The sequence below is a fragment of the Mustela putorius genome, unplaced genomic scaffold (genome assembly GCF_011764305.1).
Source record: "Mustela putorius furo isolate JIRA1106 unplaced genomic scaffold, ASM1176430v1.1 tig00537227_pilon_pilon_pilon, whole genome shotgun sequence".
In the NCBI taxonomy this organism is placed as follows: domain Eukaryota; kingdom Metazoa; phylum Chordata; class Mammalia; order Carnivora; family Mustelidae; genus Mustela; species Mustela putorius.
The window spans coordinates 15,182,613-15,195,217 of NW_025422368.1; the positions used below are offsets into that span (position 1 = coordinate 15,182,613).

General features: G+C 39.6%; 1 protein-coding gene across 13 annotated transcripts in view; it reads left to right on the forward strand.

The window, feature by feature from the left end:
- Positions 1-566: 566 nt before the first annotated feature.
- KIF21A (kinesin family member 21A) overlaps positions 567-12,605 on the forward strand; it is a 151,951-nt gene continuing 139,912 nt past the window's right edge. For all 13 annotated transcript variants that reach the window (XM_004771830.3, XM_004771831.3, XM_045072916.1 and 10 more), the window contains exon 1: positions 567-694. In XM_004771830.3, coding sequence (XP_004771887.1) covers positions 651-694 — 44 coding nt within the window. In that variant the 5' untranslated portion in view covers positions 567-650. The remainder of the gene's footprint in view (positions 695-12,605) is intronic.

The following is a 12,605-nucleotide window of genomic DNA, read 5'->3' on the forward strand; positions in this document are numbered from 1 at the left end:
TAGAAAGGACGCAGGCAGCCGGGCGAGCACCCGCCGCCGCGTTCTCACAGAAGAACCTGGAAGGGCGCACGGGCTCGCCGCCCTCGGGCGGGGGCAGCCCGCGGCCGGCATCCCTCCCCCTCGCGCCTCCCTGCCCAGCAGCGCCAGGCAGTGCCCGCCGAGGGCAGGGCGGGGCGCGGGCCCGGGGAGGGCGCGCTGGGGCCGGGCTGTGCGGCCGCCGCTGACGCAGTGCGGGGCCGGCAGCCCTGAGAGCCCAGGCGGGCGTGGAGTGTTCGGCCCGGCCGCCGGCAGGCCGCGTCCCCACCGGAGGGGGCAGGGCGCACTTACCGGCGGTCAGGAAGCCGCGGGCGGCCTGCTGGCTCCGCCGCCGCCGCGGTTGCCATTCAAGCGCGCCTCGTCCCCGCCCCAGATCCTGGGGGGTGAGCGGGGGAGAAGGGGCGGGCGTCCGCCAGTCGTGAATCACCTCCTCCTCCTGCCTCAGCGCCGCCGCCACCTTTCCATTCAGTCGCCCAACATGGCTGGAGCGCGGCGGAGGTGAGCCGGCCGCCCCCTGCCGCTCCAGTCTGCTGAGCCCGAGCGCCGCACCGCCGGCGGTGCCTCAGCTCTGCGGTGCAGAGGCCCAGCGGCCCCGCTTGTCGCCAGCCGCCAGCATGTGGGGTGCCCCGGACGAGAGCTCGGTGCGGGTGGCTGTCAGGTGAGGACGGACACGGCGGCGGCGGCGGCGGCGGGTGGACTGCGGGCTGGCGGCGGGCTTAGGGCGCCGGGAGGACGCGCTCCGGTCGCGAGCGGCGGCTGCTGTGGTGCGGAGATCTGAGGGGACCGTCGGGTGGGAGGCTGGCGGCTGGGTAAGCTGAGGCAGGGGCTCCCGGCCGGCCGGGCGCTGCCGGAGAGACTCTGCCGCCCGCCTCCGGGTGGCGTTTGCAGGTAGCGGGCGGCTGCGCGACGCCGGGTCCCCGGAGCGCCCGGACTCCTCAGGGGTGCAAGCCCTTGGCGCCAGCCCCCGCCCCCGCCTGGTCTCGCACCCGAGGAACAGTCACCTCAGGTGGGGCGGCCTTGGGCGATGGCCTGGCCGGCTTTGCCGGGAGGAGCTGTCGCCGTGCTGGGCTGTGGAGTTCTTTGGATTATTTAGAGAGTGTCTGTCATATGTGTACATGCAGCTCGGGCCTTCTGAGGCAGGAGACAAAGCATCAGACTGACAGCGCTTCCCCACGCAGGGTTCTAGATGCCTGTGCAAATGGAAGTCTCGTGAAGCATCACAGGGACAGACGTAGCACAAGCGTACGGGTGTAGGAGACGCATCTGGCTTCTTAGGCACTCGGATGGGAATTCTCCTTAAGAATTAGATTCCCTGGGGATAGGTCTGTAGAAGGAAGAAACTCTTCAGCAAGTGGAAGGGTTAAATGGGTGACTGGGTGAAACATCCTGAGGTTAGGCAGGGTGGATACAATATAAAATTATACATGCCTGGGTGTGAGTTTTGAAATACCGGATACATCAGAATTGTGTTTTGGTCAAAGCCAGGTACACGAGTGTTGAATGTAACTTAGACTGTTTTGATACGTATCAAGAAGCAGCGCTCTGACAGTTGCTTATGGAAAATTGCAACATCATCACTGAAATATTAATGAAGCGTTCATGGTAGAATAAGTGCGTTGCTTTCACAGCTCTCTGAGGGTCTACTATGAATCTACTTCTCTTTATACTTTAAGGATTATGAAAACAGTGCCCTTGGAGAAATGTGAAATTAATGAAAAAAAATAATCCTCCACTCATGTAGTCTTTCTCAAAAGGTATTTTAACAATCCTGTCATGTCAGCATTATTATTTTAGTGGCAAATCTTGATTAGGCATAGAAATGGCAATTTTATAGACTTTGTAATTTAATCAATTTTAAGAATAACATGAATTTTATTTTTTTTAAATGTTTATTTATTTAAGTGATGCCTACACCCAACATAGGGCTCCACCCCCCCCCCCCCCCCTTTAAGAGTCATGCTTTTCCTACTGAGCCAGCCAGGAACCACAGAATAAGATGAATCTTTTTTTTCAAAAGTGTAGAGACATCACAGAAGAATAAGATGAATCTTAAAGATTTTTTTTTTTTAAACAGATTAGGAAATGATTACCCTTGGAGGTGACAGTTTTATGACTGTTTAGAATCACCTGTTATAAAGCTTTTGAAGTTTTAATTTGGTTAAATTTTTTTTTTTTTTGAGAAGGATGCTACTTATCCAATTGTTGGATTAGTTTGTTTCTCCTAATCACTGCTACTACCTCTCTTTTGGCCTTATAATACTCTTTAGTAACTGTACCATGGCAGAAACCCAGTAAGTGGTAGTTTTGTTACTGGATCCAGTCAAAGAAGGTGAAGAAGGAGCATAAAATAGAAATGAAAATTGAAAATTAGTCTGTGAGAGAAATAATTTTTAAAGATTTAAGTTTTTTTTATCTGTGAATTCTCTAGAATATCATACGGCAGTTTATTTGCTGTACTATTAAATCTGATACTGCTTACACTGAAGGTGAGCAGAGTCATGGATGACCCTAAAGTATTGTTGGCAGGTAAATAATTTCTATTTGATTTATGAATAAAATATATTTATAAATGATTGATATTTGATCATGCTTATACTTTTCAAGTCATAAGTGTGGGTCTATTTGGGAAAGGTTTATAAAAATATTAACAGAACTTGGTAAGCTGCACTGTAAAGGTCCTTTTTTTTTTTCATTAAATACACTGAATAGATCCACTCTCTAAACTTATTTTACATAGGGTAATAATAGCTTATGTTTTTACAGCACTTTGGTATTTAGAAAGTGCTTGGAGACATATATTTTCATTTACAACAAATATTTGTTGAAAATATATCCTCATCTCTGATTATTCTGATTCTGAGCAGTCATTGTTGGATACATGTCATGTGCTAAGAGTCAGTGCTGTTAAGATGTTTTATATCATGGAAAATCTCATTTATTCCCCATAACAATCTTTGATTTAGGTTCTGTTATTATGACCATTTTACAGTTAGGACACTGAAAACATTAAGTGACCTGCTTAAAGTTAAACTAGTATCTAGTGAAGGAACCAGTGTTCCAACCCAGACAAATTCTTAACCATTAAACCTGCATAGGTGAAAGGCAAGAACATACTTCACAAAACTTTATTTAGCTTAAAGTCAGTTGCCTTTTCCTGCTTCTATACTAGTTCAGTTACAAATGAGTGGCTTTGATAATTTATGTATACCTTGATATTGCTAGAAAAGATAAAACTCAGGAAGAGAGGACCTGAACTTATTAAAATTATTTCCTCAGATTCTCTTGAATCTTTACAGTGTTCTCCAATTTGACCCTAGTTTGCGACAGGCTTCAGCAGCAGGATAAGTAAATCAACACATTGAAACAAATCAACAGAAGCATTTGATCTGCTTTCCTCTTCACTGAATAATGTAATAACAGATATAGGGGACTGACTCCACTGCGAAATGCAGAAAGTGTCCTAAAGGTTCTTGTGTTTTTTTTCTTAGATGCAGAGAGTGTTAAGGGTGATGACTCCATTTTAAGATTTCTCAAAATAAGCGCATGGGTCATCTACAACTTTGGGGAATAGAAGTTCAAAAGAAAGTTTCATATTTAGGGAGAATATTTTTCATTCAATTTCTGAAAATGCCTTTTGGCAGGGTATATTTTAGGTATTTTGCAGGGTATCTTTCATTGGGTTGGATATGGATTCAGATAACAACCCTACTATTCAACCCATGTGGCTATGGAGCATTTGAATTTGATTAATGCCACTGAGGAACTAAATTTATCATTTTATTTAATTTTAATCAATTTAATTTTAAACTTAAAAACTGGTCCTTGATTTAGTTTTAGGATAACTTTTTTTTTTTTTTTAAGATTTATTCATTTATTAGAGAAAGAGAGAGAGGTGGGGAGGCTGTGGGAGAGGAAGAGCAAGAATATCTAATAGACTTCTTGCTGAGCAAGGAGCCTGATGAGGGGCTCTGTCCCACAACCATTAGATCATGACCCCAGCCAAAATCAACAATCTGATGCCTAACTGACTGAGCCATCCAGGCACCTCATTTTTGGATAACTTTTGAATGTTCTTTTTTTTAATTTTTAAAAAATTTTAAAAAAAGATTTTATTTATTTGACTGAGAGATTGCAAGTAGGCAGGGAGGAAGGCAGACAGAGAGGGAAGCAGTCTCCCCACTGAGCAGAGAGCCTGATGTGGGGCTCGATCCCAGGACCCTAAGAACATGACCTGAGCCGAAGGCAGAGGCTTATCCCGCTGAGCCAGCCACTCAGGCGCCCCATATTTGAAAATTCTTGAAACAAGTTGGTTAAATGGATCTGCTTTTTCAGCTGTTTAGTTTATATAACCTAGAAACTGATAGAGTATTTCTGATAAAAATTTAGCGTCATACTTGACATATATAAGTGTAATATATACATTGAATTTCAAAGATTAAGTAAGAAAAATGAATGCAAATATATCAATAATCTTTGTATTGATTGTACATTAAAGTGATATTTTGGTACATTGAGTTATATACAATATTATTAAAATTAATTTCACTTATTTTCCTTTTTAAAAATGTGGCTACTAAAAAATTTAGAGTCAAATATGATATTGCTCATATTGTTTCTATTGGTTGGTCATGATCTATATTTTAAATATAGAATAAAACTACGCTATTTATCAGCAGGATAAGTCAATACATAGAAACAAATCATAGCCATCCCATCATAGATGAACTACACCTTTAGATCAAGAAAATGCCAAAATACTAGGTGTCTTTTTTTAGAGTGGTCACACACACACACACACACACACACACACACTAAAAGCAACATTCTCCTCCCCTCCCCCCGGGTATATAGGTTTAGAAAGATAGTGATTATGGCCTCAATATGGTAGCTGAATTCTTAGAAAATGTGGTAAATTAAATGGATGGCTTAGATAGATTTTCATCATTTTATTCCATCAACAAAAATGAATGATGAAGGATAGTATATATTTTGTTTTTAATATATAGGTAGGGCGCCTGGGTGGCTCAGAGGGTTAAGCCTTCGGCTCAGGTCATGATCCCAGAGTCCTGGGATTGAGTCCCGCATCAGGCTCTCTGCTCGGAGGGGAGCCTGTTCTCTCTCTCTCTCTCTGCCTACTTGTGATCTCTCTCTCTCTGTCAAATAAATAAATAAAATCTTTAAAAAAATATATATATAGGTATACTGAATTGAACTGTTCAATTAACTCAAAACAATAAGATGAATTAAACATTTGAATTTTCATTTTAAGACATTAAGAGGTGATGTGCTTTTTTGCTTTCCAGTTTATGAATGCTGACTTAGCAAATTTGAAAATTTTTCCTTTTTAAAAAATTTATTCACTTACTTATTTTTAGAATATTTTATTTGTTTGAGAGAGAGGGAGAACAAACTGAGGAGAGGGGCAAAGGGAAAGGGAGAAGCAGACCCCCTCTTTATCAGGGAGTCTAACATGAGGCTTGATCCTGGGACCTTGGGATTATGACTTGGGCCAAAGGCAGATAGATGCTTAACAGACCGAGCCACCCAGGCACCCCCAAAATTTTTCCCTTTCAAGAACTTTAGCTTGCAGAATATGTCAAGAGCTGGACAAAAATGGAGATACAGAGAGGACCATTGTGTTTTTGTGTCATTGTCTATGTGGTTGTGAGCTAAAATGTCTTTGCTTGACTTTGACAGAGAACTGTACATATCCTTGATAATCAGTTTGGATTAGTGTGTAACGCAGTCTAATTGGGTTTCAGTTTGCTGTGTTTTTACCTTACTAAAGCAATTTTAAATAGTGACATTGCTCAGTAGGCTTAAGACTGGTTGGACAGTCAAAAGGTCAGTTTTAGGTCTGTCACTGGCACTGATTTCCATGGTGACCTTTCTGGACATTTTTTTTTCCCCATGCTGATGTGGCAATGTGAAGGTATTACAAGTTGTAAGAACTTTGCATAGCTGGTCTATTAAATATGTGATTTTGTTGTTAGTGAAACTATTGGCTTTATATCTACAGGAAGGAAGTTTTTAACATTTCAAGCTTGACTTTCCCAACAATCTATTTATTTTGGGTACTCTTGTTACTGAACAGGAAACTTTTTGTCTTTTGTGGTTGCTTTTCCCCACTGGTTATAAGACACATGTACAATATTTTATTTAATCAACATTAAAACCCTGTGAGGTAGGCTGGTAGATATTCTTATTCCTATTTTACAGATAAAAAAATGAGTCATAAAGGCACGAGGTGACCTGTTCAAGGTTTCTTAGCTACTAAGTACCAGTACTGGAACTCAAACTCAGGCTTTTCTTACCTATTTCTGTGTATTTTGTTTTTGTTCTTTGTTCATTTGTTTTAATTGAGGTATAGTTGACATATAACATGTTAACTTCAGGTGTGCAACATAATGATTTGAAATTTGTATACATTGCAAAATGATCAGCACCCCTTAGTCTAGTTAACATTTCTTATTTCTGTTCTTAAACATATTTCCAAATGTTTTCGAAAACATTTTATATATTAATTTCATGTAATAAGGATCTTTCAGGCTGAAATGCTTATATACATGTGATTTGAATTATTTGAAACAATTTAATGTTTAGAAAATACAGAAGTAGTTAAGTGAGGCTTTTAGAGATATTTATTTTATTGAAATAGATGGTTTCCTGGTGTTTGGTCATTTGTTTATTTGTTTTTTCATGCAACAAATATCTATTAAGTGTCTACTATGTGCTGAACACTTTTTTCTTAAAGATTTTATTTATTTTCTTATTTATTAAAGATGTTATTTATTTGAGAGAGAGAGACGAGCACGCAAGAGGGGGGAGGGGCAGAAGTAGGAGACAGAGAAGCAGGCTCCCAGCTGAGCGTGGAGCTTGACTTGGGGCTCTGTCCCAGGACCCTGAGATCATGCCAACTGAGCCACGGCAGCATCCCTTATAGATTTTATTTTTAAGTGATCTGTACACCCAAAGTGGGCCTTGAGCTGACAGTCCTAAGGGAGATCAAGAGTCACATGCTGTATAGACTGAGCCAGCCAGGGACCCCATGCTGCACACTTGTCTACTGCTGAGGATATATACCATGTATGACATACATGGTCCCTGATTTTACATCCCTAGCAGATGAGTTTCTTTAAATGAACAAAATATGTTAGAACTAACACAAAATGTAATCAATGGCGTGAACTAGAAATGGAAGATAATTGTTTCTAATTTTTATTTCTCCTTTACTTTTATTTATTTATTTATTTTTAAAAGATTTTATTTATTTATTTGACAGATAGAGGTCACAAGTAGGCAGAGAGGCAGGCAGAGAGAGAGAGAGAGGAGGAAGCAGGCCCCCTGCATCCCAGGATTCTGGGATTATGACCCAAGCCGAAGGCAGAGGCTTTAACTCACTGAGTTAACCAGGTGCCCCTTCTCCTTTATTTTTTTAATAGCATTTTTTTGGTATCCTGATTCATTAAGAAGAGTGGTTTAAAAAATGAAAAGTGTGCCCTGACTCTAAAGTATTTCAAATAAAAAGTGAACTTCAAAGCTTATGCATTAGGGGGTATTATTTATATCATATCCTACTTTATAAAATATACATGCCCCACTTTTATGTGTTTGTAGTTGGATTAGGAAGTAAGGGAAATGAAAGAAGAGCTAGTACATGATGTTAATTGAAAGTCAATGAAATTATTTTATTTACAAAATATGAGTTGGTAGGTTTTCCTCAGATATGGTTTATTGAATTTATGAAGTGTGATAGACCTGTTTGTTGTTTGGAACTCTATGAAAGTTCAAGTTTCATGTCTAATTATTACTACCCTTTGAGCTCTTACCATCTTACCTGCTAATTGGTTAATATTTTGATGCATAATTATGGGGTAGAGTGATGCACTAGAAATTCCAGTTTTGTGAAGCCATGAAAGCAGAAATCATCTTGGCAGTTAATACCATAATCTGCCCAATCTTCCAGTTCTCTCAATTTATCTTCAAAGACATAAATTTGGAATATGCATTATTATGGATGTTTTCCCCCAAGATATGTTACAACCCATTTGTGTGACTGACTTAAAAATGGTTGTTTTCTGCCAATGTTAGACATAATCTTCATCTCAGCTTCAGATTAGAAAGGAAGGCGCAGGAATGAAAATGGATGCCAGATAATAAAAAGTATTTATGTACAGTGTATCATTAGAATAATTTTATCCAAAATAAAACAAATTTGTTTGTTATTTTCAATGCTTCTCTCTGGGACGCGGATTTGTGAATTCTGTCTTTCAGCTTGGTTTCCCAGTGGATTAACTATTTAATCTTCTCATAGTATTAAAATAGTTTTCCTGTGGCTCAGGCTTTATTTGAAGCAAATGACAGCCAAGCAAAGGCACAATTTTCATGACACCCTACAATTATTATGAGATCTTTCTGAATTTCAGTTTAAGAATTATATATGAGGTTCCTTTGTCCTTTGTTTTTAAAAATTATCAGACATTTGTATTATAAAGATGATTTTTAGTACTTCTGTACTTATTGAAAAAAATAGATTTTAAAATGGAAAGGACCTGGAAGGACTAGCTGGTTAAGACTCCTTCTTTATGATAGTTTAGACAATAGGTCCCAGAGAAGTTGAGGAAATTTCTTGAGGTATCACAGCTAGCAGCTCAAGTTTTGTGTTGATTAGTATTGTGGATTTTCTAGGTCTTCATGTTTTTCTGGCAGACGTCCTAGAAATAGAATAAATTTACATTTTATTTATTTACTTATTATTTTATTTATTTATTTGACAGAGAGAGACACAGTGAGAGAAGGATCAAAAGCATGGGTAGTGGGAGAGGGAGAAGCAGCCAATGTGGGGCTTGATCCCAGGATGCTGGGATCATGTCCTGAACCAAAGTCAGACTCCTAACAATTGAGCCATCCAGATCCCCTAAATTTACATTTTAAAAACTATAGTTTTAATCCTTTAAGTACTCCTTATAAAAGTTAACTTTACATTTAGATGGGTTTCCCCACTCTTAAATGCCCATTATTTTTGCTTTGTGATGGCCCCAATCTAGGAACCAGGACAGTGATTCTAAAAAGGACCTCACAGAGACACAGAGTAAAGGACCCCTGGAACAGAAACAGAAATACAGGTCTATATTTTGGAGTTCATGGTGTATTTAAATGTGAAGAAATGCCAGAACTGGGTGATAAAAATAATATGGACTGCTTTCAACATTCACAGGTGGCACAGTAATGCTTTAATGACAGCCACTTAAGTATAGTGTGTATAGTCTAATTTGGAAATAATGTTCAACATGGAGATGGGAGCATTTTGTGAATGCTAGGCATATAGCCTTTCCCCCCATCCTTCCCCTTTGTTAAAACTTTTTTTTCTTTTTACTCCAACATACTTAAAGATTATAGCACATTCCAGTAATAATGGCAGACTTGCTATGAGCAAGATGGCTGAAGTGGGGGGTAGGGTAGCGGTAGGACAGAGTCATGTGGGGGTGAGATATATAATGAGACCTGGAATTGGTGATAGAAGTAGAAATCTGAGTGGTTTTAAAAACACCTTCTTTTAAGGATGAGTACCCAACTTTTGTAGCAACATGGGCGGGACTGGAAGAGATTATGCTGAGTGAAATAAGTCAAGCAGAGAGTGTCAATTATCATATGGTTTCACTTATTTGTGGAGCACAACAAATAGCATGGAGGACAAGGGGAAATGGAGAGAAGGGAGGTGAGGGAAATTGGAAGGGGAGGTGAACCATGAGAGACTATGGACTCTGAAAAACAATCTGAGGATTTTGAAGGGGCAGCAGGTGGGAGGTTGGGGGAACCAGGTGGTGGGTATTAGAGAGGGCACGGATTGCATGGAGCACTAGGTGTGGTGCAAAAACAATGAATACTGTTATGCTGAAAAGAAAAAAAAATAAAGTGCAACACACACACACACACACACACACAAACCTTCCTTTAGGTAATACTTCACATGATAGGTGATTTTTTTTTTTTTTTTTTGATTCTTAAGCTTTTAAATAATATCTTAGTCCTTCCTCTCCTTATTTTAGAAAGAGATAAGAATACAACACATTTGGGGTGGCTCAGTGGGTTAAGCCGCTGCCTTTGGCTCAGGTCATGATCTCGGGGTCCTGGGATTGAGTCCCACGTTGGGCTCTCTGCTCAGCAGGGAGTCTGCTTCCCCTTCTCTCTCTCTACCTGCCTCTCTGCCTACTTGTGATCTCTCTCTGTCAAATGGATAAATAAAATCTTAAAAAAAAAAAAAAAGATTTTATTTATTAAAAAAAAAAAAGAATACAACACATTTTGACCATAACTGAGGCCTGTCATCCAAAAAAAGTCCTAAATCTCCCCTCTACATGAAGCCTTTCTAAATTATTCCCGTGTACAGAAATTTCTGCCGTTTGGGGCCATAGATCTTCCTTATATGAGTCTTCTCTCTCTCCCACTAAACTTGCAATGAGAGAGATATATACAATGTGATTTTTCACCGTTCAGCTTGAAATGTTCCCCAAACTCAGAGAACATTTAATGCTTTTTTAAAGAAGGTGTTTGGGGTGCCTGGGTGGCCTAGTCAGTTAAGCATCTGAGTTTTGGTTTGGTTCTCCCGTCATGATTTCAGGGTTGGCGCTGAGTGCAGAGTCTGCTTGAGATTCTTCCCACGCCCCCTTCTTCCTCCTTTGCAGGTGCACACACACACACTTTCTCTCAAATAAATAAATAATGTCTTTAAAAAAAGTTAAAGAAGGTGCTAACATATTGATAGCATTATTTACAAGAACATTTGAAGGACATTGTGGTTTTGATATTGAAACAAGCAGATGTCCACCTGTCTAGATTGGAGTGACGGTCTTTCAGTATTTAACCCCATGGTGAGTCTACTTGGGTGACTGTCACCCCTATTAGCATCTTCAGTAAGAGCAAGGAAATAAGAAAGTTCTTCAGACTTGGTTGTGTCCCATCATGAGCCCAAGCAGGGGCTAAATCAAGGATGGCACTATGGATCTCTTAGAGTGTAGTAAAATATTAGTTTTTGAAATTGGATTTGACATTATTCTCAACTTTGGGGAGCTGTGTCTGTCACTTAGGCATGATGAGTTTGTAGTTCTCTGAATATGATGAAGGACGTATTTTTTTTCAGGGTATATACCCATATTCTTTGACATAGTTACATAGTCATTTTGGAGTTGTTCTAAATGAGAGCCTTTTTCTTTTCTTTCCTTTCCTTCCTTCCTTCCTTTCTTTCTTTCTAGATTTTATTTATTTGAAAGGGAGAGAGAGAGACAGAGAGACTGAGCAGGGCAGAGGGAGAGGGACAAGCAGACTCCTGGCAGAGCAGGGAGCCTGATGTGTGTCTCCATTCCAGTATCCAGGGATCATGACCTGAGCTGAAGGCAGATGCTTAACTGCCTGAACCACCCAGGCACCCTGAGAGAGACCTTTTCCATCAGCAAGCAAGAACATGAAACTTTGGAGAGGGTCAAGCTATAGTTAATTATTATGATGTGGTATATTGATCACATGGGAGAATGAGACATAGGCCATCTCTACCCTCATTTGTATTCTTTCTAATCTTACTAATTTTTTAGATCAAAATTCATTCATTATATAAATATAAATACCCACTGTGTACTGGAATCACATAACTTGGAGGCAATGTGATATAATAGAATGAATATGAGATGGTTAGAAAATTGTTTTGTTTTGGATTCTTAACCACTGATAAACTTGGCTTTTGGTAAGTAGTTATCTGCTTACCTCGGTGGACTTGAAAAAGGATCAAAAGAGCCAGCCACATGAAAGCATTTGGAAAATGGTTTTTACACAATGCATACAATAATATTATTGGACATGAGTTTGATATAACCAACAATGGACCTGTTGGCTATATTTCAAATGCTAGCAATTGGATTAGTCATTCTTTAATGTGTGATCTGTAACTTGAGTTAGTAAAGTGCTTTATAGGTGTTTGTGTCTGCTCTTTTGCTTTGAGTGTGTCTATTACTTGCACTGTTATGAATGATAGCAAATGTATATGAACACTTCTAAAAACCTTACCTTACCTAACCTTCTAGTTTTTATTTTGTTTTCAATATGTTCCTTTCATACCATTCTGCTCTAACTTAACAAATTCCTTCTTTTATAGTTTACTAAAATTCACCATTTTAGCTTTTTCCTTTCTCTTCCCATACAGACTTATAGTTGGTATGGTTTTTAGTATTTTGTAAAGTTACTATCATATACTTTGTGAGATTAACAATAGTATTGAGTATATTTTCTACTAGTTTAACCTAATATAAGAGGATGGTGACTAAATTGATTAATAAAAATGTGAATATTTGAATTGGCTTGCACTAGGGTTTTGAAAATGTTATTAATGCTTTCCTTGCTTCCTTTTGTCGGACTTGGCAACAATACACTAAACCAGGGTATGGAGTAAAGAGTGTTATAAGGAGAAAACTGGGGAAAAAACTGGAAGTACTAAAAACACAGAATTTTTAAAGTTTATATTTTCTATAGAATTTTTTCTAGTACCTAGAGGTGATGGGGCAATGTGCTTGCAGTATTCA